This window comes from Schistocerca serialis, chromosome 2, assembly GCF_023864345.2.
Source record: "Schistocerca serialis cubense isolate TAMUIC-IGC-003099 chromosome 2, iqSchSeri2.2, whole genome shotgun sequence".
Taxonomy (NCBI): domain Eukaryota; kingdom Metazoa; phylum Arthropoda; class Insecta; order Orthoptera; family Acrididae; genus Schistocerca; species Schistocerca serialis.
The window spans coordinates 802622994-802650858 of record NC_064639.1 but is presented as its reverse complement, the minus strand read 5'-3'; the positions used below and the strand labels follow the sequence as shown (position 1 = coordinate 802650858).

Sequence of the window (27865 nt, the reverse complement as noted above, 5' to 3'; positions counted from 1 at the left end):
CACCGTTCCTCACAAGTGTCTTCTAACGAAATTGCGTACGTATGGAATATCGCCTTAGTTGTGTGACGGCATTCGTGATTTCCTATCAGAAAGGTCACAGTTCGTAGTAATTAACGGAAAGTCATCGAGTAAAACACAAATAATATCTGGCGTTCCCCAAGGAAGTGTTATAGGCCCTCTAATGTTCCTGATCTATATTAACGACATTGGAGACAATCTCAGTAGCCGTCTTAGATTGTTTGCAGATGACGCTGTCATTTCCCGTCTTGTAAAGTCATCAGATGACCAAAACGAAATGTAAAAAGATTTAGATATCTGTATGGTGGGAAAAGTGGCAATTGACCCTGAATAAAGAAAAGTGTGAAGTTATTCACGTGAGTACTAAAAGAAATCCGCTAAATTTCGATTACGCGATAAGTCACACAAATCTGAAGGCTGTAAATTCAACTAAATACTTACGAATTACAATTACAAATACCCTAAATTGGAACGATCACATAGATAATGTTGTGGGTAGAGCCAACCAAAGACTGCGATTCATTGGCAGAACACTTAGAAGGTGCAACAGGTCTACTAAAGAGACTGTTTACACCACGCTTGTCCGCCCTATTCTGGAGTATTGATGTGTGGTGTAGGATCCGCATCAGATAGGACTGATGGATGACATTGAAAAAGTACAAAGAAGGGCAGCTTGTTTTATACTATCGCGGAGTAGGGAAGATAGTGCCACAGACATGATACGTGAACTGGAGTGACAATCATTAAAACAAAGGCGTTTTTCATTGCGACGGGATCTTCTCATGAAATTTCAGTCAGCAGTTTCCCCTCCGATTGCGAAAACAATCTGTTGGCACCCACCTACAATGGGAGAAATGGTTATCACGATAAAGTAAGAGAAATCAGGGCACGCTTAGAAAAATTTACGTGCTCGTTTTTCCCGCACGCCGTTCGAGAGTGAAACGGTAGACAGCTTGAAAGTGGTTCATTGAACCCTCTGCCAGGCACTTTATCGTGAATAGCGAAGTAATCACTTAGACGTAGATCCTACAAATAAAATCGAGAGGAAGATGATAACACTTCTCACTGAGTCTGACATGTCATACAAAATCGTTAAGGGTCTTAAAACAGAAGCAGCAGTGCTACCACAACTACATCACCTTGCTCAGGTACGCAAGGAAAGAATTCCTTTAAAACCCACATTTAGTAATATTGGTGCAGCTGCATACAAGCTGGCAAAATACTGAAAAACATTCTCAGAAAATATGTGGTGAAGTGTGAACACCACATTCGCATCTCTGCCAACTTTGTACATCGCATCAGTCAACTGCGGCTCCAGGATATAGTTTCAGTGTAGTCTCCTTCTTTACAAAAGCCCCATTTGATGATACCAGTATCATGGAGCAAACACCAAGTTTCTGGGACAGTACAATTAAGGATTCAATCAAAATAAAGATTCGGAAAACCTAATAAAAATGGATGTAAGTCTCAATTTAAATGACGATCGGTGTAAGGCACTAAATTTATTAAAACCTTGCCACCATTACATCCATCAGAGTTGGAAAATACAGGGAATTTGCATTTAGTGGCGTATCAGTGTGTGTTCTGTAAAACAAAAGAGCATTAAATGCTGCAGTGGACATCATGACTCGAACTTGACTGTAAATAGTGGCATGAGACCAACAATAGCTCACAGTCTGGTTGGAGTCCCGGCAGCAAGTAGGCCTACACGTAATAGCAAAATATGCAGCACCTAAAGATGACGTACGAGTTGGTTGTCAAAATATTGTGTAGAATATGGAAACATTAACCCTAAGTGAACACGGGGAAGCTCACTATTAATTATCACTTCTCACTCTTTGTATGACTTTTATAATGTCTTCAGATTTGTCTGACAATAACGTCTATCGTTGGATTAAACACTGTCTTTGGGAGTGAGTCTAACGTATCTTTATTTGGTTTTTTATTAGCAGGTGCAATGTTTGCTACCACTATACTGAAGTACACATTGAAACTAACTGCCACTGCTTTCGCCGGCCGGGGTGGCCGAGCGGTTCTAGGCGCTACAGTCGGGGACCGCGCGACCGCTACGGTCGCAGGTTCGAATCCTGCCTCGGGCATGGGTGTGTGTGATGTCCTTAGGTTAGTTATGTTTAAGTAGTTTTAAGTTCTAGGGGACTGATGACCTCAGAAGTTAAGTCCTATAGTGCTCAGAGCCATTTGAACCATTTTTGCCACTGCTTTCAATGTGTCATCATTTCTGCCAAAGATATTTCTGGGAATTCAATTTCATTTGCATCATTGTTTTTATTTGTTTGTTGTTTAATAATGTTTCGTATTGATTTATTTTATTTTTGTAGTATTTTATTCTGTGACCCACTGTTTAATGAAGAGAAACTAGAGATCTGCAATAGTTGCAGTAATGGAATTTTAATCTTGACTTCAGTCTTGACTCCCCCGTTCATACAGATATAACAGCATTTCAGTTCTATGCTGGATGCATTATAATCATAATATCAAATCTCAAAGAACCCATTCTATACAATAGTGAGTGTAGGGAATCTTTCAGAGAGTAGCACGTGCTTACCTGAGGACAGTCTTTGATGTAGTGACCCTTGCTGAAGCACAAATGGCACATGTAGGCAGGTGGTGGCCGCTTCCCTGGCTTCCGCTCTGAGGGCACACCAATGTGCATATCTCTGAACTGCTCCACCAGGTCAACTGCAACACACCATGGACACTCACTTAAACTTTGCTGTTGCTAAGGTATCCACAACAGAAAAATTCTGGAGAGTAACATGAAGTCTGCCTGTGCATGCATTTCCAAATGCTGCATCTAAAAACAACTACCTCATTGTCTGAAGCTGAACTATACTGAAAATGAAGAAATATAAACATAGGAATTCCATCTTACCTGTAAATGGTATTACATATAGCTCAATGTGTGTATATGGGTTAAGTCAGATAATCGCCTCGATCAGTTTTTCAATTCAGTAGCACATAAACTGCCACAAATACACTGAAGAGACAAAGAAACTGCTACACCTGCCTAATATTGGGTAGTCCCCCCCCCCCCCCCCCAAAAAAAAGCAGAAGTGCCGCAACACGAAGTGCCATGGACTCAACTAATGTCTGAAGTAGTGCTGGAAGGAACTGACACCATGACTCTTGCAGGGTGTCCATAAACCTGTTAGAGTATGAGGCAGTGGAGATCTCTTCTGAACAGCGTGTGGCAAAGTACATCTACATACATACTCGGCAATCCACAATACGGTGCGTTGCGGAGGGTACCTCGTACCACAACTAGCATCTTCTCTCCCTGTTCCACTCCCAAACAGAACGAGGGAAAAATGACTGCCTATATGCCTCTGTACGAGCCCTAATTTCTCTTATCTTATCTTTGTGGTTTTCCGCGAAATGTAAGTTGGCGGCAGTAAAATTGTACTGCAGTCAGCCTCAAATGCTGGTTCTCTACATCTCCTCAGTAGCGATTCACGAAAAGAACGCCTCCTTTCCTCAAAAGACTCCCACCCGAGTTCCTGAAGCATTTCCGTAACACTCGCGTGATGATCAAACCTACCAATAACAAATCTAGCATCCCGCCTCTGACTTGCTTCTATTTCCCCCCTCAATCCGACCTGATAGGGATCCCAAACGCTCGAGCAGCTGTCAAGAATAGGTCGTATTAGTGTTTTATAAGCGGTCTCCTTTACAGATGAACCGCATCTTCCCAAAATTCTACCAATGAACCGAAGACGACTATCCGCCTTCCTCACAACTGCCATTACATGCTTGTCCCACTTCGTATCGCTCTGCAATGTTACGCCCAAATATTTAATCGACGTGACTGTGTCAAATGCTACACTGCTAATGGAGTATTCAAATATTACTGCATTCTTTTTCCTATTCATCTGCATTAATTTACATTTATCTATATTTAGAGTTAGCTGCCATTCTTTACACCAACCACAAATCTTGTCCAAGTCATCTTGTATCCTCCTACAGTCACTCAACGACGACACCTTCCCGTACACCACAGCATCATCAGCAAACAGCCGCACATTGCAGCCCACCCTATCAAAAAGATCATTTATGTAGATAGAAAACAATAACGGACCTACCACACTTCCCTGAGGCACTCCAGATGATACCCTCACCTCCGATGAACACTCACCATCGAGGACAACGTACTGGGTTCTATTACTTAAGAAGTATCCCAGATATGCTCAACAATGTTCATGTCTGGGGAGTTTAGTGGCCACCAGAAGTGTTTAAACTCAGAAGAATGTTCCTGGAGCCACTCTGTAGCAATTCTGGACGTGTGGGGTGTCGCATTGTCCTGCTGGAATTGCCCAAGTTCGTCGGAATGCACAATGGACATGAATGGATGAAGGTGATCAGAAGGACACTTACGTATGTGTCACCTGTTATAGTCGTAACTAGACGTATCAGGGGTCCAATAGCACTCCAACTGCACATTCCCCACACTATTACAGAGCCTCCACCAGCTTGAACAGTCCCCTGCTGACAGGCAGGTTCCATGGATTCATGAGGTTGTCTCCATACCCATAAACATCCATCCACTCCATACAATTTGAAACAAGACTCGTCCGACCAGGCAATATGTTTACAGTCATCAACAGTCCAATGTCGGTGTTGATGGGCCCGTGCGAGGCGTAAAACTTTGTGTCATGCAGTCATCGAGGGTACACGAGTGGGCCTTCGGCTCCGAAAGCCCATATCAAAGATGTCTTATTGAATGGTTTGAACGCTGACACTTGTTGATGACTCAGCACTGAAATTTGCAGCAGTTTACGGAAGGGTTGCACATCTGTCATGTTGAACGATTCTTTTCAGGTGTCGTTGGCCCTGTTCTTGCAGGATCTTTTTCCAGTCACAGTGATGTCAGAGATTTGATGTTTTCCGGATTCCTGATATTCATGGTGCACTCGTGAAATGGTCATATCGGAAAATCCACACTTCATCTCTACCTCAGAGATGCTGTGTCCCATCGCTCGTGCGCCGACTATAACACAACGTTCAAAGTCACTTAAATCTTGAGAACCTGTCATTGTAGCAGCAGTAACCACCCTAACAACTGTGTCAGGCACTTGTCGTCTTATCTAGGCATGTCTGACTGCAGCGCCGTATTCTGCCTGTTTACATCTCTCTGTATTTGAATACGCATGCCTATACCAGTTTCTTCGGCGCTTCAGTGTATAACTGCAATTGTAGTGCCTTCACAATGCAGGTTGCACAAAATAATATTCTGATCAAACAATCTACCATCTCACATCTGATTTCTTTTTGCAGTAGAATTCTCACACATTTCCTGGATTCAAAAATGATATCTCGTTAATAATTTTTGAGAACATTTCTCACGGAGAATGGTGTTTTTTTAATTACTTAAAAATGAACATGAACAGCTACAACCGAAAGAAACTTCTTTTTACGAGGTTACTGGTTTGGATCTGTTTTAGACCATATTCAGACCTACCACCAGGATGGTAGATGCCACTGTCTACCATCCTGATGGTAGGTCTGAAGATGGTCTAAAACAGACCTAAACTGGTAACCACATAAAAAAGAAGTTTCTTGTAGTTGTGAATGTTCATGTTCATTTTTAAGTAATAATATCTTGTTGCTGAGTTTTCATTCTGAAGTCTGGCTTCATATGACTCTTCATTCTGTGGGCAAGCTTCTTGTTTCTCGACAGCTGCTGTAACCTACATTCACCTCTACCTACTTACTTTAGTCAGGTCTTGGTCTCCTCCTATTTTTACCTTACTTTTCCTCCCCCCCCCCCCCCCTTGTACATCCATGCGGACCTCCCCCCCCCCCCCCCCCCCCCCCGCACACACACACAAACCTACCTCCATTCATTGCCATGTTATATATTTCTTGATGCCTCAGGATTTGCCCTAACAACTTATCCCTTCTTATAGTTGTGTTACGCCATAGAGCTATTTTCTCCCCAATTTCACAGAGTACATCTTAGTTGCTCAGTCTACTATCTAATGTTCAGCACTCTTCTCTAACACCTTATTTCAAACGCTTTTATTTTCTTATTGTCTGCGATATTAATCGAGCATGTTTGACTTCCCTGGGGAACATACACTGATAACGAAGTGTTTTGTGGTGGTTATCTCTAAGGTATAAAATTTAAATTAAACAACTTACAGCATGTTCAGTTTTTGGTCAAGCACACAGTTTTAATCTGCCATGAAATTTCATATTAATGCACACTCCATTGCAAAGTGAAAATTATTTCTACCAAAATACAACATGCCACCCAACCATTGCTCTGTACCCTAAGTTTTGCCTTTTAACAGTGTAGTCAAGTTTAGAATGTTCTTGGACATACACTCTTACGGGAAAAAAAGATGCAACATGAAGTAATTATCCGACTGGTACAGAAATCAATAGATGTGATGTACGTGTACAGTGAACAAATGATTACAATTTCAGAAAAATAGGATGATTTATTCAAGAGATAGAGCATCACAAATTGAACAAGTCAGTAGTGTGTTGGTACACCTCTGGCCCTTATACAAGTAGTTATTCAGCTTGGCATTGATTGACAGAGTTTTTGGATGTCCTCCTGAGGGATATTGTACCAAATTGTCTCTAATTGGCACCTTAGATCATCAAAATCCCAGGATGATTGGAGCACCCTGCCAATAGTGCTCCAAACGTTCTCAACTGGGGTGAGATCCGCTGACGTTGCTGGTCAAGGTAGGATTTGGCAAGCATGAAGACAAGCAGTAAAAACTCCCTCTGTATGTGGGTGGGTACCACCTTGCTGCTATACAAGCTCTGGATGGATTGTCACAAAGGGCAGGGTAGAGAATATCGTAGACAGCATTGTGCTGTAAGGGTGTCATGGATAATGACCAAAGGGGTCCTGCTATGAAATGAAATGACACCCCCATACCATCACTCCTGGATTTTGGTACATATGGTGGGCGACAGTTAGGTTGGTATCTCACTTCTGCCTGGGGTATCTCCAAACATGTCTTCACTGGCCACTGGGGCTCAATTCAGTGTGGGACTTGATAGTGAAGACAATTCTATTCCAATCCATGAGATTCCACGTTATATGTGCCCAGCACCACTGCAAATGGGCTTGTTAGTTGGCAGAGATCAATGACAGCCTGTACAAGGGGCACTGTGAGCTCAGCCCCATCTCTGTTAGCCACATATTAATGGTCCTCGTGGTCGCTAATTTTCTCCCTTGTTACTGTCTGCTTGTTCTCTCTTGATTAGTCCCTGAATTATTTGGTCGGTAATTTTTTTGTGACTTTACATACTTTTTGTATCGCAGGACATATGTAAGGCGTGTACTTGTGTGCGGACAGAAGGTGAACTGGACACTAACTGAAAATAGCTAGAAGCTGACAGGCTGCATACTGCTTTCCTAAGCTGCAGTGACACTGGAGCACCTGTGGTGGAATCTGTAACACCTTTGGTGTTATCGTAGCCCCCTGGAAACCTCGATGTCACTGAGTCTACTGATTCACACCATTTAAGCACTCTGTCCTGACTTAAGGGTGAGTGACAGGCATTAGTGGATCCCTTACGTCTAGGGAGAAGAAAAATTTGGGAACCAGCCACACAGTTGTACCACCATTTGTGCAGCCACCTGCGGATAGAGGCTCATGTCATCACGGAAGACACTTGCTGCATGGAGTCGGATGGCTGGATTGGTGAAAGGAACTAGCATCTCATGTGGAGTGCAAGTGAGATTCATTATTTGCAACCTTGTACCAGAATCAATCACAGTTCTCTGATTTGGAGCTAAATGAAAGGTTGAAACTAGAGTTTCAGATGGTTTTTTTGGTAATGTCAGATGCAGATTTCTCGATCTCCACTATCGGGTGGAAAATTATAGGGCCTAGTCAACGTATCAGATGTATACTACAAATTGAAAGTGGCTATTACGAGGTGTATGAGAAAAGTAATGAAACTAATTTACTGATTTTTTATCTACCTGAGCTGGCCGGAGTGGCCGAGCGGTTCTAGGCGCTTCAGCCTGGAACCGCGCGACCGCTACGGTTGCAGGTTCGAATCCTGCCTCGGACATGGATGTGTGTGATGTCCTTAGGTTAGTTAGGTTTAAGTAGTTCTAGGTTCTAGGGGACTGATGACCTCAGATATTAAATCCCATAGTGCTCAGAGCCATTTGAACCATTTAATATCTACCAAAGTTTTTATTTTTTTCAAACAACAATATTGTCCCCTTCAAAGAAGCTACACACTGGCGGAGTCGTCGTTCCCAGTCTTCGTATCAGTGCTGAAAGGCTTCAGTTGGTATAGGGCCTTTAACAGGTCGGTCACATTGTTCTGAATGTTCTCCAGAGTCCCAAAATGACGTCATTTTAAGACATTCTTCAATTTTGGAGAAAGAAAAGAGTCACAAGGACTCTGATCAGGTGAACAGGGGTTTGTGGGACGACAGGAATGCCTTTTGAGGTCTCAAAAGTCATGATAGGAGTGGCCGCGTAATATGGGGCGTTGTCATGATGCAGAATCCACTTGTTGGGACTGTCCAGCCACACTAGATCCACCCTTTTCCTGAGCCTTTCAAGATCACCCATCGTTTTTATCGCTAAACGTCGGCCTGATTTCACGAGATCACGCACCAATTCCATGTTTTCCTTGGGGTTTAAAGTTGAAGGTCTCCCTGAGCGAGGTTCATCTTCTGCGTGTTTTCGGCCTTTGAAAATGATTTGTGCCTTCTAAAAACTTGTGTTCTTGATTATGAATGTTCCCCATAGGCATGTTTCAACTTTTCATAGGTCACAGCCGGCCGAGCGGTTCTAGGCGCTTCAGTCCGGAACCGCGTGACTGCTACGGTCGCAGGTTCGAATCCTGCCTCGGGCATGGATGTGTGTGATGTCCTTAGGTTAGTTAGGTTTAAGTAGTTCTAAGTTCTAGGGGACTGATGACCTCGGATGTTAAGTCCCATAGTGCTCAGAGCTATTTGAACCATTTGAACCATAGGTCACACTGCAAAACTTGATGGCATAACGTTGCCGTAAATTCCGCTGTTCCATTTTCGTAATACACAACAAGAACACAACTTCACTGATGGCGCTCTCAAAAATTACCTGACTGCTGTAATGAGCAGAAACTCGGACTCACCCGTCTACACAAGTAGAACAACACAGTGTTGCCAGATCACTCGCAGTGTGGTCAGTCACCTCGTGTGATAACAGTGTGTGTATGGTGTGTAGAGATCAGAAAAGGAGCGAGTAGGAATCTAATGTTGGGCGTTGCATATATTAGAAATCAAGGCCGTGCTCTTACAGCGGGGCTATACCAGCTTCTTTCCTGTCAGCTGTAGTACCGAGAGTGTGACAGGTCTGAAAACGGCAGTTCAAAGATGAGTGTACGATCTTCCTGTTGTAAAGTAGCACTGACGAGGTGAAATGATCGATTGTCGGGAACAGATGACGTCTAAGGAAGCTGTTGTTGTTTTTTTTTTTTTTTTTTTTTTTTTTGTGAGACGATAATTAAGATGCAGCGTATACAATTGCATATGTGCTCCACTAGAGAACGAAAGGCGGTAGTATGCGTGCCGACTCGCCACGCTGTCCATCGTAGTTATACACGCGCCTACGGATGCGAACAGAGAACGCCGGTTAGCCTGCTACTCAAGGTGCGGCAGCGCCATTACGGGTACAATGTTGCGCGCACTCCATTAGCTCTGTAGTCTTTCTCAAAAGATTTTACGGAAACTAATCGGTAAAAAATAGACTTTCAAGTTACTTATGGTTTATATGTCAGCTTCATAGTGAAGTGCCCCAAATTTCGATAGTGGGAATGCTTAATGTGATATTCGCATCTAAGTACGACGCATTATGAACAGGTGCTCGATCGTGTTGAAAGATGCAGTCGCCATTCCCGAATTGCTCTTCAACAGTGGGAAGCAAGAAGGTGCTTAAAACTTTAATGTAGGCCTGTGCTGTGATAGCGCCACGCAAAACAACAAGAAGTGCAAGCACCTCCATGAAAAACACGACCACACCGTAACATCACCGCCCCGAATTTTACTGTTGGCACTACGCACGCTGGCAGATGACGTTCACCGGGCATTCGTCATATCCACACCCGGCCATGGGATCGCCGCAGAGCTGGAATTAGCGCACCAGAAACGCAACTGCACATCCACAGAGATGCGACAGGTCTTCTTTTCAGATGCTTCACGTTTTATCCTCTAATGATGTAAAATGACTGAAAGAAAATTCTCTACGACAATTGCTGAAGGTGTCTAGGCCGGAGGAGGGAGCGTTATGGCCTGGGGAATGTTTTCGTGGCATTTGCTGGGTGATCTTGTCATTTTGGAAGGCACATAGATCAACACAAATATGCATCTATCCTTTGTGAACATGCCCACACTTACCTCCAGTTTGTTTTTCCTCAGCACAGTGGCATCTACCAGCAGGACAATGCGGTGTGTCTGACAGCTCGTAGTGTACGTCCATGGTTCGAAGAGCATCAGGATGAGTTTACTGTACTCACCTGGCCACCAGTCTCCCCGAATTAAAACACAGTCGAGAATCAGGGGGCACAGAACCTGTCAATACAGTAGAATGGTTACGGGTGCCTTAGTTCACCTCTGATTTGACCACGTTGGATGCCACCGCAACTCGTGTCAGATGAAGAGCAAGATGTTAACCGTCTGTACTATTGTCTCGAGACATTACGCGATTATTACAGTGGCTAGCTACAGATGTAGCAAATCTCCCCACAATCAGAGAAACACTGCAAAAGACAATCGACCGTATAGTCTATAAATATATGTAGTAGTACATCTTAACAGAGGGTAAATATATAGAATCTTTGCTGACCGGCCGACCGTAGATATGAAACATTGTTTCCTCTCTTCTTAGATTACGCATTATACAGTGCAGTTCTCCAGTCACGCTTCCATGATCATTCTGGACTCACATGACAGATGCGTTCCTGAAACACTCTTTTTCCTCGAAGTCTCCACACAAGGCCATGTCTATTGTGATACTACACCCAGAACCAGAAAGTGTTGCCAACTCTCCAAAACAAAATAAGCTCGATCTGTGTACAAAAAATTAGTATTATTGTGTAATTTTATTTTTGCAATAATTATAATGTATAAGGTATTTAAGGGGGGAGGGCGGATGTATACGAAAATGCAGAAAGATAGATATTGTTAGCTAACTCCAACTACACTCCTGGAAATGGAAAAAAGAACACATTGACACCGGTGTGTCAGACCCACCATACTTGCTCCGGACACTGCGAGAGGGCTGTACAAGCAATGATCACACGCACGGCACAGCGGACACACCAGGAACCGCGGTGTTGGCCGTCGAATGGCGCTAGCTGCGCAGCATTTGTGTACCGCCGCCGTCAGTGTCAGCCAGTTTGCCGTGGCATACGGAGCTCCATCGCAGTCTTTAACACTGGTAGCATGCCGCGACAGCGTGGACGTGAACCTTATGTGCAGTTGACGGACTTTGAGCGAGGGCGTATAGTGGGCATGCGGGAGGCCGGGTGGACGTACCGCCGAATTGCTCAACACGTGGGGCGTGAGGTCTCCACAGTACATCGATGTTGTCGCCAGTGGTCGGCGGAAGGTGCACGTGCCCGTCGACCTGGGACCGGACCGCAGCGACGCACGGATGCACGCCAAGACCGTAGGATCCTACGCAGTGCCGTAGGGGACCGCACCGCCACTTCCCAGCAAATTAGGGACACTGTTGCTCCTGGGGTATCGGCGAGGACCATTCGCAACCGTCTCCATGAAGCTGGGCTACGGTCCCGCACACCGTTAGGGCGTCTTCCGCTCACGCCCCAACATCGTGCAGCCCGCCTCCAGTGGTGTCGCGACAGGCGTGAATGGAGGGACGAATGGAGACGTGTCGTCTTCAGCGATGAGAGTCGCTTCTGCCTTGGTGCCAATGATGGTCGTATGCGTGTTTGGCGCCGTGCAGGTGAGCGCCACAATCAGGACTGCATACGACCGAGGCACACAGGGCCAACACCCGGCATCATGGTGTGGGGAGCGATCTCCTACACTGGCCGTACACCACTGGTGATCGTCGAGGGGACACTGAATAGTGCACGGTACATCCAAACCGTCATCGAACCCATCGTTCTACCATTCCTAGACCGGCAAGGGAACTTGCTGTTCCAACAGGACAATGCACGTCCGCATGTATCCCGTGCCACCCAACGTGCTCTAGAAGGTGTAAGTCAACTACCCTGGCCAGCAAGATCTCCGGATCTGTCCCCCATTGAGCATGTTTGGGACTGGATGAAGCGTCGTCTCACGCGGTCTGCACGTCCAGCACGAACGCTGGTCCAACTGAGGCGCCAGGTGGAAATGGCATGGCAAGCCGTTCCACAGGACTACATCCAGCATCTCTACGATCGTCTTCATGGGAGAATAGCAGCCTGCATTGCTGCGAAAGGTTGATATACACTGTACTAGTGCCGACATTGTGCATGCTCTGTTGCCTGTGTCTATGTGCCTGTGGTTCTGTCAGTGTGATCATGTGATGTATCTGACCCCAGGAATGTGTCAATAAAGTTTCCCCTTCCTGGGACAATGAATTCACGGTGTTCTTATTTCAATTTCCAGGAGTGTATATGAAGTGCCGTTTAATCAAATTTTATACGCAGACAAGCCAGACGTAATCAATGTTTATTTTATTTTTAACTAATTCTTTTTTCGTTGAAATCAAGTTCTTGAAATACACGAGACTCTCTCTAATCCGGCCCTCAGTAGTCCGGCCTCTCAGTAATCCGGCGCACATCAAAAACCACGTGCACAATGAATTATAGTGCGCAACAATGCTTAGTTAAACAATGCTGTATATACCATATTTGAAATTGTAGCTTTCTTTACAGTTCGGAATCATGTCTTCTAAAAGGAAACACGTTACGCAACAATGCTTAGTTAAACAATGCTGTATATACCATATTTGAAATTGTAGCTTTCTTTACAGTTCGGAATCACGTCTTCTAAAAGGAAACACGTTACGCTAGACGTCAAGCAGAAACTCGCAATTTTAGATAAGTTAAATCGAGGTTCTTCGCAGAAAGCCTTAGTTGCTGAGTTCAATGTTGGACGAGCAACTATTTGTGACATCAAAAAGAAAGAAGATGTTATTCGCCATTACTCAGCACAAATGGACTGTGAGTTGGGAAAACGGAAAGTTATGCGAAAGAGTGAGAATGAAGAACTGGACGTAGCTGTTTATAGATGGCAGCCGCATTTAACAAACAACTTTGGGGTAGCAACTTGTTTGCAGCGAACGAAGGTTGGCTATCAAACCAGAAAAAACGACATGACATTCGGCAGCTGACAGTCACCGGGGAAAGTCGCTCAGCTAACGATAAGGATGCTGGCGTGTTTGTAAGCAAGATACGGAAGATAATAGAGGAAGACGTTTTAACTGGTGATGCATTGTATAATGCCGATGAAACAGGACTCTTTTACAAGATGCTTCCTTCAAAAACATTAACTGCCAAGAACGAGAAGGAAGCTCGTAGTTACAAGTAACAGAAACAGGGCGTAACATTAATGGTGTGTTGTAATGCAAATGGGAATCATAAAACTACCGCTTATGGTGACTGGAAAATCCCAACATCCACGTTGTTATCAACACACTGACGTAAATACTACTCTACCAGTGCAGTATTGCGCTCAGAAGAGAGCGTGGATGGACAGACAAATATTCTCTCGGTGGTTCCATGAAACGTTTGTACCAGCAGTTCAAAAATGGTTCAAATGGTTCTGAGCACTATGGGACTCAACTGCTGAGGTCATTAGTCCCCTAGAACTTAGAACTAGTTAAACCTAACTAACCTAAGGACATCACAAACATCCATGCCCGAGGCAGGATTCGAACCTGCGACCGTAGCGGTCCTGCGGTTCCAGACTGCAGCGCCTTTAACCGCACGGCCACTTCGGCCGGCCTGTACCAGCAGTGAGAAAGGAGCTAAAGAAGAAGAAGCTTCCACTGAAAGCTATCCTTATAATTGACGATGCTCCCAGTCATCCTTCAGATGTTTCTCTAAAGTCGTATGGTACACAAGCACTCTTTGTCTCACCCAATATGACAGCCCTAATTCAGCCCATGGGCCACGGAATTTTGGAATCAATTAAACGTCATTGTCGACATTCTCTTCTCGTCTCCTTGCTGAACGAAAGTGAAAACGACTCTATCGAGACTCTGCTGAAAGCTTGGTAAGCAGTTAACATACGTGAAGTTGTTTTCCAAGCAGCCAAAGCATGGGATAAAGTGGAGAGCACCACCGTAAAGAAGACCTGGAGAAAATTGTGGCCATCCATTGATGCTGAGTTAGATCCAGTAGTGAGTGACAGTAATGAGCCAGTCAAGCTGTAATTATCAATTACTTTATACACTGACATGTTCCACAACCTTCCTGGAGCAGAAGAAATTGATGATGATGATGTTACTAAATGGCTGAACAAGGAAACCTGTGATACAGACCAAACTTTAACAGATGAAGTAATAATGAAAAGCGTGCAAGAAAGTAATGGCGAACGTGATCAATAAGAGGGCATAGGAGGAGAGAGCATGAAGGTTCTCACACTGCTGGTGCTGAAGCTGACGATGTCTTCCAGGCATACATTATGCAACAACCAGATACATGCAGTACCGATGTAATGCTTGTAAAGTGGTTGCGTGATACAGCATGCCACCAATGCGTATTATCATTACGACAGTTAAAAATTAGAGACATGTTTCATTCTGAGTGATACGACTGTGTAATTATGTACAGTATACTGTACACTCAAGTACTAAGTTTTCTTTGAAAATTAATGTATTTTGGGATTTAATAAAGTACAACCTCTGTGTTTAAAAATCGTATCTTTCGCTTTAATAAAGTACAGTACACTACATCCCCTATGGTTTCAAATACATAAAAAACAAAATAAATGAAAAAATTTCAGACGCTCAAATAAGCTGCTAATCTGGCATCCATATGCGCCATGAATGGCCGAATTAGCGAGAGTTTTGTGTATAATCTTCTCATAACAGCTACGTAATTAACTTTAAAACAACTTCAGGAAATAATTGTTCCATAGGCTTTTGCATCCTATCTTAAATGTGTGTATGATGTTTCATTTTCATGCCTTTAGTAGCACAAAGAGAATGTATAGCATAGATCAGAGACGGTCAACATTGAGATTCGCGAGCTGTGCCCTCGCAGGAGAGCCGTAATGCTCAGTGTTGCCAACAACACGCTGTCTGAGCACTTGGATGGAGGAGAAGAGGGGTGCCCCACCGCCATGCCACACTGCCTAAGCGCTTGGATGGGGGAGAAGAGGGGTGCCCTCCACTATGTCACACTGTCTGAGCACTTGGATGGGGGAGAAGAGGGGTGCCACACCGCCACACCATGCTGTCTCAGCGCTTGGATGGTGGACAAGAAGGGTGCCCCACTGCCATCTCACACTGTCTAAACGCTTGAATGGGGGATAAGAGTGGTACTCCACTGCCACGCCATGTTGTCTGAGCGCTTGGATCGGGGAGAAGAGGGGTGACCCACTGCATGTCGTGTTGTCTGAGCGCTTGGATGGGGGAAGAGGGGTGCCCCACCACCATGCCATGCTGCCTGAGTGCTTGGATGGGAGAGAAGAGGGGTGCCCCACCGCCACATCATGCTGCCTGAGTGCTTGGATGGGGAAGAAGAGGGGTGCCCCACTGCCATGTCATGATGTCTGAGCGCTTGGATGGTGGAGAAGAGGGGTGACCCACCACCACCTCACACTGTCTGAACACTTGAATGGGGGAGAAGAGGAGTACCCCACTGCCACACCATGCTGTCTAAGCACTTGGATCGGGGAGGGGTTCAAAAAAGGGTTCAAATGGCTCTGAGCACTATGGGACTTAATATCTGTGGTCATCAGTCCCCTAGAACTTAGAACTACTTAAACCTAACTAACCTAAGGACATCACAAACATCCATGCTCGAGGCAGGATTCGAACCTGCGACCATAGCAGTCACGCGGTTCTGGACTGCGCCTAGAACCGCTAGACCACCGCGGCTGGCTGGGGAGGGGTGACCCACTGCCATGTCATGCTGCCTGAACACTTGGATGGCGGAAAGAGGGGTGCCCCTCCAACACATCATGCTGTCTGCACACTTGGATGGGAGCAAAGAGGGGTGCACCATCGCCACCTCACACAGTCTGAACGCTTGAATGGGTGAGAAGAGGGGTACCCCACTGCCACGCTATGCTGTCTGAGCGCTTGGATTAGGGAGATAAGGGGTGCCCCACTGCCATGTCATGCTGTCTGAGCACTTGAATCGTGAAGAAGATGGGTGACCCACTGCATGTCGTGTTGTCTGAGCACTTGGAAGGGGGAGAAGAGGGGTGCTCTACTGCCATGACATACTGTCTGAGTACTTGGATGGGGGAGAAGAGGCGTGCCCCCACGCTACATCACATTGTCTGAATGCTTGGATGGGAAAGAAGAGGGGTGCCTCACCATCACACCATGCTGTATGAGCGCTTGGATGGGGGAGAAGAAGGGTGCCCCACCTCCACCTCACACTGAACGTTTGAATGGGGGAGAAGAGGGGTACCCCACTGCCACACCATGCTGTCTGAGCACTTGTATTAGGCAGATGAGGTGTGCCCCACTGCCATGTAATGCTGTATGACCACTTGGATCGTGGAGAAGATGGGTGGCCCACTGCCATGTCATGTTGTCTGAGCACTTGGATTGGGGAGAAGAGGGGTGCTCCACTGCGATGCTATACTGTCTGAGTACTTGGATGGGGGAGAAGTGGGGTGCCCTCATGCTACATCACATTGTCTGAATACTTGGATGGGGGAGAAGTGGGGTGCCCCACTGAGACACCATGCTGTCTGAGCGCTTGGATGGGGGAGAAGAGGGGTACCCCACCGCCACCTCACACTGTCTGAACGCTTGAATGGGGAAGAAGAGTGGTACCCCACTGCCATGCCATGCTGTTTAAGTGCTTGGATCGGGCAGAAGAGGGGTGACCCACTGCCACATCACACAGAGTGCTTGGATGGGGGAGCAGAGTGGTGCCCCACCACAACATCATGCTGTCTGAGTGCTTGGATGGGGGGAAGAGGGGTGCCCCACCACCATGCCATGCTGCCTGTGCGCTTGGATGGGAAAGAAGAGGGGTGCCCCACCGCCACATCATGCTGCCTGAGTGCTTGGATGGGGAAGAAGAGGGGTGCCCCACTGCCACATCACACTGAGTGCTTGGATGGGGGAGCAGAGGGGTGCCCCACCACATCATGCTGTCTGAGTGCTTGGATGGGGAAGAAGAGGGGTGACCCACTGCCACATCACACAGAGTGCTTGGATGGGGGAGCAGAGGGGTGCCCCACCACAACATCATGCTGTCTGAGTGCTTGGATGGGGGGAAGAGGGGTGCCCCACCACCATGCCATGCTGCCTGTGCGCTTGGATGGGAAAGAAGAGGGGTGCCCCACCGCCACATCATGCTGCCTGAGAGCTTGGATGGGGAAGAAGAGGGGTGCCCCACTGCCACATCACACTGAGTGCTTGGATGGGGGAGCAGAGGGGTGCCCCACCACAACATCATGCTGTCTGAGTGCTTGGATGGGGGGAAGAGGGGTGCCCCACCACCATGCCATGCTGCCTGTGCGCTTGGATGGGAAAGAAGAGGGGTGCCCCACCGCCACATCATGCTGCCTGAGTGCTTGGATGGGGAAGAAGAGGGGTGCCCCACTGCCACATCACACTGAGTGCTTGGATGGGGGAGCAGAGGGGTGCCCCACCACAACATCATGCTGTCTGAGTGCTTGGATGGGGAAGAAGAGGGGTGACCCACTGCCACATCACACAGAGTGCTTGGATGGGGGAGCAGAGGGGTGCCCCACCACAACATCATGCTGTCTGAGTGCTTGGATGGGGGGAAGAGGGGTGCCCCACCACCATGCCATGCTGCCTGTGCGCTTGGATGGGAAAGAAGAGGGGTGCCCCACCGCCACATCATGCTGCCTGAGTGCTTGGATGGGGAAGAAGAGGGGTGCCCCACTGCCACATCACACTGAGTGCTTGGATGGGGGAGCAGAGGGGTGCCCCACCACAACATCATGCTGTCTGAGTGCTTGGATGGGGAAGAAGAGGGGTGACCCACTGCCACATCACACAGAGTGCTTGGATGGGGGAGCAGAGGGGTGCCCCACCACAACATCATGCTGTCTGAGTGCTTGGATGGGGGGAAGAGGGGTGCCCCACCACCATGCCATGCTGCCTGTGCGCTTGGATGGGAAAGAAGAGGGGTGCCCCACCGCCACATCATGCTGCCTGAGTGCTTGGATGGGGAAGAAGAGGGGTGCCCCACTGCCACATCACACTGAGTGCTTGGATGGGGGAGCAGAGGGGTGCCCCACCACAACATCATGCTGTCTGAGTGCTTGGATGGGGAAGAAGAGGGGTGACCCACTGCCACATCACACAGAGTGCTTGGATGGGGGAGCAGAGGGGTGCCCCACCACAACATCATGCTGTCTGAGTGCTTGGATGGGGGGAAGAGGGGTGCCCCACCACCATGCCATGCTGCCTGTGCGCTTGGATGGGAAAGAAGAGGGGTGCCCCACCGCCACATCATGCTGCCTGAGTGCTTGGATGGGGAAGAAGAGGGGTGCCCCACTGCCACATCACACTGAGTGCTTGGATGGGGGAGCAGAGGGGTGCCCCACCACAACATCATGCTGTCTGAGTGCTTGGATGGGGAAGAAGAGGGGTGACCCACTGCCACATCACACAGAGTGCTTGGATGGGGGAGCAGAGGGGTGCCCCACCACAACATCATGCTGTCTGAGTGCTTGGATGGGGGGAAGAGGGGTGCCCCACCACCATGCCATGCTGCCTGTGCGCTTGGATGGGAAAGAAGAGGGGTGCCCCACCGCCACATCATGCTGCCTGAGTGCTTGGATGGGGAAGAAGAGGGGTGCCCCACTGCCACATCACACTGAGTGCTTGGATGGGGGAGCAGAGGGGTGCCCCACCACAACATCATGCTGTCTGAGTGCTTGGATGGGGAAGAAGAGGGGTGACCCACTGCCACATCACACAGAGTGCTTGGATGGGGGAGCAGAGGGGTGCCCCACCACAACATCATGCTGTCTGAGTGCTTGGATGGGGGGAAGAGGGGTGCCCCACCACCATGCCATGCTGCCTGTGCGCTTGGATAGGAAAGAAGAGGGGTGCCCCACCGCCACATCATGCTGCCTGAGTGCTTGGATGGGGAAGAAGAGGGGTGTCCCACTGCCACATCACACTGAGTGCTTGGATGGGGGAGCAGAGGGGTGCCCCACCACAACATCATGCTGTCTGAGTGCTTGGATGGGGAAGAAGAGGGGTGACCCACTGCCACATCACACAGAGTGCTTGGATGGGGGAGCAGAGGGGTGCCCCACCACAACATCATGCTGTCTGAGTGCTTGGATGGGGGGAAGAGGGGTGCCCCACCACCATGCCATGCTGCCTGTGCGCTTGGATGGGAAAGAAGAGGGGTGCCCCACCGCCACATCATGCTGCCTGAGTGCTTGGATGGGGAAGAAGAGGGGTGCCCCACTGCCACATCACACTGAGTGCTTGGATGGGGGAGCAGAGGGGTGCCCCACCACAACATCATGCTGTCTGAGTGCTTGGATGAGGAAGAAGAGGGGTGACCCACTGCCACATCACACAGAGTGCTTGGATGGGGGAGCAGAGGGGTGTCCCACCACAACATCATGCTGTCTGAGTGCTTGGATGGGGGGAAGAGGGGTGCCCCACCACCATGCCATGCTGCCTGTGCGCTTGGATGGGAAAGAAGAGGGGTGCCCCACCGCCACATCATGCTGCCTGAGTGCTTGGATGGGGAAGAAGAGGGGTGCCCCACTGCCACATCACACTGAGTGCTTGGATGGGGGAGAAGAGGGGTGCCCCACCACAACATCAAGCTGTCTGAGCGCTTGGGTGGTGGAGAAGAGGGGTGCCCCAACGCCACATCACCTTATCTGAATGCTTGAACGGGGGGGAAGAGGGGTGTCCAACTATCATGCCATGCTGTCTGAATGCTTGGATCGGGGAGAATACAGGTTCCACATCGCCATGTGATGCTGACTAAACACTTGGATGGGGGAGAAGAGGGGTGCCCCACCGCCACCTCACACTGTCTAAACGCTTGAATGGGGGAGAAGAGGCGTACCCCACTGCCACGCCATGCTGTCTGAGGACTTGGATCGGGGAGAAGAGGGGTGACCCACTGCCATGTCATGCCATCTGAGCGCATGGATGGGGGAGAAGAGGGGTGACCCACTGCCATGTCATGTTGTCTGAGTGCTTGGATGGGGGGAAGAGGGGTGCCCCACCACCATGCCATGCTGCCTGAGTGCTTGGATGGAAAAGAAGACAGGTGCCACACCGCCACATCATGCTGCCTGAGCGCTTGAATGGGGAAGAAGAGGGGTGCCCCACTGCCACATCACACTGAGTGCTTGGATGGGGGAGATGAGGGGTGCCCCACCACAACATTATGCTGTCTGAGCGCTTGGATGGTGGAGAAGAGGGTTGCCAGAACGCCACATCACCTTATCTGAATGCTTGGATGGGGGAGAAGAGGGTTACCCCACTGCCGTGCCATGCTGTCTGAGCACTTGGATCAGGGAGAAGAGGGGTGCCCCAATGCCATGTCATGCTATCTGAGCGCTTGGATGGGGGAAAAAGGGGTGCCCCACTGCCACCTCACACTGTCTGAACACTTGAATGGGGGAGAAGAGGGGTACTCCACTGCCACACCATGCTGTCTATGCACTTGGATTGGGGAGGGGTGACCCACTGCCATGTCATGCTGTCTGAGTGCTTGGATGGGGCAGAAGAGGGGTGACCCACTGCCATGACATGCTGTCTGAGTGCTTGGATGGTGGAAGAGGGGTGCCTCACCACCATGCCATGCTGTCTGAGTGCTTGGATGGGGGGGGGGGGGGGGGGAAGAGGGGTGCCCCACCACCACATCATGCTGCCTGAGCGCTTGGATGGTGAAGACGTGGGGTGCCCCACTGCCACATCACACTGATTGCTTGGATGGGCGAGAAGAGGGGTGCTCCACTACCATGTCATGCTGTCTGAGAGCTTGGATGGGGGAGAAGAGGGGTGCCCCACCACCACGCCATGCTCTCTAAATGCTTGGATCGGTGAAAAGAGGGGTGCCCCACCGCCATGTCACGCTGTCTGAGCGCTTGGATGGGAGAGAAGAGTGGTGCCCCACCACCATGCCATTCTGTCTGAGCACTTGGATGGGGGAGGAGAGGGGGAAACTGCGAACATGCTGCATTTAAATGACACTGCAGTCGCACTGCGTGTAACTTGGTTTTACATTTCATATTTCTCAACAACGTAGATCAAAAGCGAAACAATTTTTCAGTATAATTTAATTTTTTTGGTGCACTGAAGACATAATTTTTATCTGGAACAAATTACCAGCGTATGGACTCACACTGACTGTTCCACATATTTTTATGTTCTGATTGGCATGTAATCTTGACTTATTTAGTTTCCTAACCGGAAAATTGTGTTTCACACAAATATGTAGATCGAAATATTGTAGCATTTTTGAAACCTAATTATGGAAAGTAGAAACTGCACCTGAGGAAAGTAATGTAGACGTCCTGGACAATTTTAACGTAAAAAGTTTTGTCGTTGAGACGAGAATTACCTCGCAGGTCAGTCAGTTACATCTGCACATGCACAGGGCCGCTTTCAATCGAAACGGCAAAGGGTCTCGAAAACATCTCGAAAACAGATTTAAGATTGACAATGTCCTCAAAACTTTTAGGAAACAATGCTTGTAATTCTTTCTAAGCCACAATGAAATCTTCAGACCTTCCGTTTCCTTGGACGACAGCGAGCTTAGGGAACCGGACTGTGTTCGTCAGATTTTTCCCTAGTACAATGCGAATTTCTTTTTAAATGAGGAGTCCAAGGGGAAAAAGCTGATAAGTCATAATTCTTATTTTTTTCAGGAGATGAAATTTAAAGTTTCAAGACCCATAAAATTTTAGTTTTTCAAGTTATATTCTTCATCTTTGTTTTAGGCCTTAATATATCTTTCAGAGAAAGAGTACTGCTGAAATTATACACATCTGAATAGGGTTTACAATAATATGATGCTTTTTTATTACCAAGGCCGGTTGTACCGCTGAAACATATGACAAGTCCACAACATATTGCAGGTAACTACAAGATTTCAAATTCATGTTACAGCAAATTATCTCATATAATCATTTAATAATCTTCTATAAAAGGTCCTGTGCTTTTTCGATGGTGGATTAATGCAAAAGACGATCAAAATACACTTGCACTCTGTATTTCTCAGCAGATATTTTAAGATCACCTGCAAAAAAACCAGAATCCCTTAATTTAAATAGCTATATGCCTAATACCAAAAAAATATTTATTTCAATAAATAAAAAAAACTTTCAAATCATACTGCTGTAAAAGAATTACTATAACTTCATATTTAGCAGAGGGTAGGCTGAACTCACCTTATTTCAGGCTGGAATCTTGCTCTTTCTTTCCACGAAGAAGTAATGAAGCTTGCTTATATGCTCCATTGTAGCTTCTTCTATACCGAACCAATGCTGTATGGTATTGTGTTACTTCCAATTCTCTTACTGGCCTGGACTGGAAAGGGAGTTTCTTCTTGGGTATTGTATTATCTAGATGCTCTGTCCAGCATTTGATTATCTGTGGTTGCTCCTCAACATAAGTGATGACAAAAGGCGAAGGGTGTGTGTGTGAATTCTGAAAAACTGACACCAGTCCTTTGGAATTTGACACTCCTGAGTGTGGTCTATCATACCAATATTTTTATCACATTCGGTACGAATGACCTCTTATGGGGAATGTCATCTTTACATAGCCCAATCGTTTTTGTGTATGGACCAGATGGTAAAGGAATCTGAACACAGCGGCATTCTTGTTTTGCCCTCCACAGGAGTCACAGAAGATCTCCAGATGTCTGACTTCTGAATTTAGAAAATTGTGCACAAAATGATGAAGGAACGATGAAACTTCGTCTACTCCTCTTCGGCCTGTGCTCTCTGGATACATGTGAAAATAGCTGTTCCCTGTTGCCAAAACATGAACATTGAATATAAATAGAGAAAACTGTCGTTTACAATAAACTTCATTTGTCTATATATTTGGACAAGGCAAGTTTTTGCTATAGTTTGATGGATTTTTTTGACATTCCATCTTTGCCTTTTTTTCCTGTCATAGAACACTTTTTGTTTTCTGAGATGCAATTCATGGGCTATTTCATTGGATCGAAGTTCGATATGAAGCCTTACTTTATTTTCAACAGATGATGTTAAAGTCAATTCCTTCTCCAAATTTTTCTCCTTGGCTAGATACTCATCGCGGGAGCCACAAGTATCAGATCGTGGATATCCAAAACTTATATTGAAATCTGAATTGAATATAGTGCGGTATGTTTCATACGACATGTTCTGATCCTGAAACTTCTCCTTGAACATATGGAGCAATTTTTTAATATTCAAAGACTCTGATAGGTAAATTTTTTCAGATTTCGTCAAACTGTAGTGGCTGTTGCGATCTTTAAAAGATTTAATGTGCCGTCTTATTATTGTACGTGTTTCATCTTTCAAAACCTGTGGGCGGTATCTGTGTTTCTTTCGGCCGTATCGTAGAGGTTGGTCTCCAGATTTAAGTTTCTTTCGTAAATGATCTACCTTGCCCTTCTTTATTCCATGTAATGACATAAATGCTTGCTTGCACATATGTACTTCTTGGACACTTCCATTAAGGGTAATACAAATACTGAATTTATATGATGAATCACAAAACTTTGCTTCCTGCTCTTCCCTTCTAGGACACCTGTGCTGTACAGGGACCACTGTGATTAAATGACTTAAATAGAGGTTTATTTCATCATAATTTTGAAAGTGGTTCATGTTATTAATAATATTCCTTTTATTTTCATCACTGATAATATCAAAACAATTGTTTTTGCACTTACATGGTTCTCCTGTTTCATGTGACTGCTATCTTAAACGTTTGGAAGTATCTCTAACGCTACCATACTTCTTCCTTTCTTTTGTCAACTTCTTTGATGACATTCTTTTCTTCGCAAGTAGATGAGTCACTGTCTTCTTTATTCATTTTACACTGACAGAATACAATGCTAGATCTAACTTCCTTCACAAACTCCACAAAGCTAACAACAATGGTCAACTTATATACAACAATGACTGTGGCAACAATGATAAAATAACGATAACATTAGTGAAAACAGACCTGCGCGGGCTGGGAATTATTAAGTCATAAAATTTTATCCTTGCATTCTCTGAACTTGTCAGGATATTCCCCTGTTTTAGGTGGACTTATAATGTTTTTTGCCTGCACATGCTTACAAGATATCAGAATACCTCTTGACTCATCAGGTTTTTGACCAGTTCTGTAAAACCAGCTAAAACTGCACTGGCTAGTGTATTAAATTATGAAAAAAAACCAGACATTTTGGGATTTTGGACTTATCAGGTTTTTCCCCTGGACTCTTCAAATGTATCCTCATCAAATCACAAAGAAGTTGTTTCTTCACCCTGCATTGTCTTATTGTGAGCAGTGTGTAGTCAAGTCTGCTTAAAATGCGAGGCCTGCAGTCCATTCTGGATGTTCCAAATTTCGTTCCTGCACTATTTTTTCGTTCATGAACTCAACAAAAACGAGTTTCAAACCGAAAAATCGTTCCAGGGATGCTCCTTGACTTAACCAACATACTTGGTATTAATATATTAAAGCCTCCATACTCTTCGTTCAGTTCCATCGAAAACTTTTGTGACTAACGGTGGAATAATGCGTGCTACTTTAGAAATTTTAGTATTTGTACCACCGATTTCTTCACGCGCTCCATGCCTGCAAATATAGCACGAAGTGCTTCTGGAAGGATCGCATCTGTCGATCTTTCTAATTTTCTGATCTTTCATTGTGAACTAAATACATAAATTCTTTGTGAATTGTATGCCAATGTCGTTTCATAGCAAATTTGCAGTATTGTACTGTATTGTATTCTATGGAACTGGGGACCTAGAAAGGACGGGGAGCTTCGTCCACGCCGTAGCTCTCAGTGGTTCACAACCCCACAACAGGCTTCCACTCACCCCACCGCCGCCCCACACCGAACCCAGGGTTATTGTGCTGTTTGGCCCCCAGTGGACACCCCATCCCCCCCCCCCCCCCCCTCCCTCGGGAACGTCTCACACCAGTCGAGTGTAACCCAAATGTTTGCGTGGTAGAGTAATTATGGTGTACGCATACGTGGAGACTGTTTGCGCAGCAATCGCCGGCATAGTGTAACTGAGGCGGAATGAGGGGAATCATACCGCTTTCGCCGAGGCAGATGGAAAACCGCCTTAAAAACCATCCACAGACTGGCCGGCACACCGGACCTCGACACTAATCCGCCGGACGGATTCGTGCCCGGAAAACAGTGCGTTAGAACGCACGGCTAACCGGGCGGGCAAATTTGCAGTACCCATCGCTTAAAGCGCCTGCATAACATATATTGATAATTATCAGCCCTCTTCTCTGTCATTCCATTCATTCTGAAAGGCGTGTGACGATAGATCGCTGTAGAGCGGTACAGATCACTGGGCTGCCTCTTTTCTTGCAAATAGCTAATGGACTTGTGCACGACCTTCACACCACCAACAAATAGCGAACGGTACACAGCGCTGACACCACAATTCTGCCGAAATGAAGAGAGTTGCGCCGACCGCGAAGTGCTAACCGCAATACTAAATGAAACGTCTCGCTGTATCGGGTACTACCGGGGAGGAACGAGCAAAGCCGTCGGCTGCACCGTGGCCCGCAGGGGCGCGCACACTCCGACCGCGTAAAGTTTGACACACCGTGGCCGACTCTCGCCTAGATGTTCAAAAATATTAGGCTTCCGGAACTCACAAAGAGATAATAATTTATAGGCGTGGCTTGTGCATCTCATTACAGAAATGATTTCTGGATACACTTGTACTTCGATATAACAATCTGAGATTTTATTTCTACGATATGCATATAAAATATGGGCCAGTTTTTAAAACCCCTATATTTTGACGCAGAATAAATAGACATCACATGTCAGTTTCTTTTGCAGAACTTTCTTTTTCTTACAATAAATATAAATAATGTTTCTGCTAGGAACTTACAGGACAAGCTCCACAATATCTGCGTTGTAGTATTACTCGTACATTATTTCTTACGCTTATCAAAGTATTGCACTGAATAGAAGTCAGCTATTTCTGTCCTCAGGTCAGTCGCTGGCACATTGATTATTACAACTGTGAAGCGTATGGGCGGCCGGAGTGGCCTTGCGGTTCTAGGCGCTACAGTCTGGAACCGAGCGACCGCTACGGTCGCAGGTTCGAATCCTGCCTCGGGCATGGATGTGTGTGATGTCGTTAGGTTAGTTAGGTTTAAGTAGTTCTAAGTTCTAGGCGACTGATGACCTCAGAAGTTAAGTCGCATAGTGCTCAGAGCCATCTGAACCATTTTCGTGAAGCTTATGACTTCTGATTCATCCTGCACAAATCAAACTCTGCTTTGTTAATAACAGCTTCCTTCATTATTGTGAAGCTGCGATATTTTGCCGATGTTAGCTATGCTGCAACATCGTATCCAGTAAGGCTCTCAACTGTTCACATTTCGTATTTATGTTTTTGGTCTTGTGTATGTGTATGCTGAAGTACACGGAACATACACCAACATAGCTTCAGTTTCCTTTTTTGCGCTCTTTAATTTTCAATATAATAATTATTTTCATGGAACATTGAAGCGTGTTTTAAAATTTTAGTTTTGTACACTAATCAGTATGAATTTTAATGTTTTTCTAAAACTAAACTCCGTCCGCACAGGTCACGGAAGGCCCAACGGTACCGATCGACTGCTGTGTCGCCCTCAGCCTATAGGTGTCACTGGATATGGAGGGGCACGTGGTCAGCACACCACTCTCCCTTCCGTTGTCAGTATTCGTCACCAGAGCCGCTACTTCTCAGTCAAGTAGCTCCTCAATTGGCCTCACGAGGGCTGAGTGCACCCCACTCGCCAACAGTGGTCGCCAAACTCGGACGGTGACCCATCGAACTGCTAGTCGAGCCAGACAGTGCTTAACTTCGGTGATCTAACGGGAACCAGTGTTGGTTGGTTGGTTGGTCTGGAAGAGGGGACCAAACAGCAAGGTCATAGGTCCCGTCGCATTAGGGAAGGATGGGAGTAGGAAGTCGGCGGTTTCCTTTCAAAGGAACCATCCCGGCATTTGCCTGATGCGATTTAGGGAAACCACAGAAAATCTAAATCAGGATGGCCGGATGCGGGTCTGAAACGTCGTCCTCCGGAATACGAGTACAGTGTGCTAACCACTCCACCACCTCACTCGGTGAATTGGTGTAACCACTGTGGCAATTCCGTTGGCAATGCTTTTCCGTGGTCAGGAAAAAAGCGACAAAAGAAGCCAAATGACTGTGAAAAAAGCCATAGGTCCGGTCTCCACCTGAGTCACTTATTTGCCAACTAAATGGCATTAAAAATAACACAGAATTTACTCTAAAAAATGTGATTCGGCGATACTGGAACATGGAGTCACTTCCAAAGACGACCTGGTGGCAGTCCTGCGTCCAGAGTTATCGTTGGGGGCATCATGTCAACGTAAATTCCTTTGGTGACGCGTCAATGGCCACCGTCCTGACAGCCCCTGCTCCTCCAGATGTTGCCGCACTGTTCGTGAAGGTACTTGTCTAGCTGAAAACAAGCCTATTTCCAAACCCAAGCGTCAT

General features: G+C 46.7%; 1 protein-coding gene across 1 annotated transcript in view; it reads right to left on the bottom strand.

The window, feature by feature from the left end:
• The window catches only part of LOC126458047 (zinc finger CCHC domain-containing protein 24-like), a 203653-nt gene that overhangs the window by 14854 nt on the left and 160934 nt on the right, over positions 1-27865 (bottom strand). Inside the window, exon 3 of the mRNA XM_050094840.1 lies at positions 2585-2718. Coding sequence (XP_049950797.1) covers positions 2585-2718 — 134 coding nt within the window. The remainder of the gene's footprint in view (positions 1-2584; positions 2719-27865) is intronic.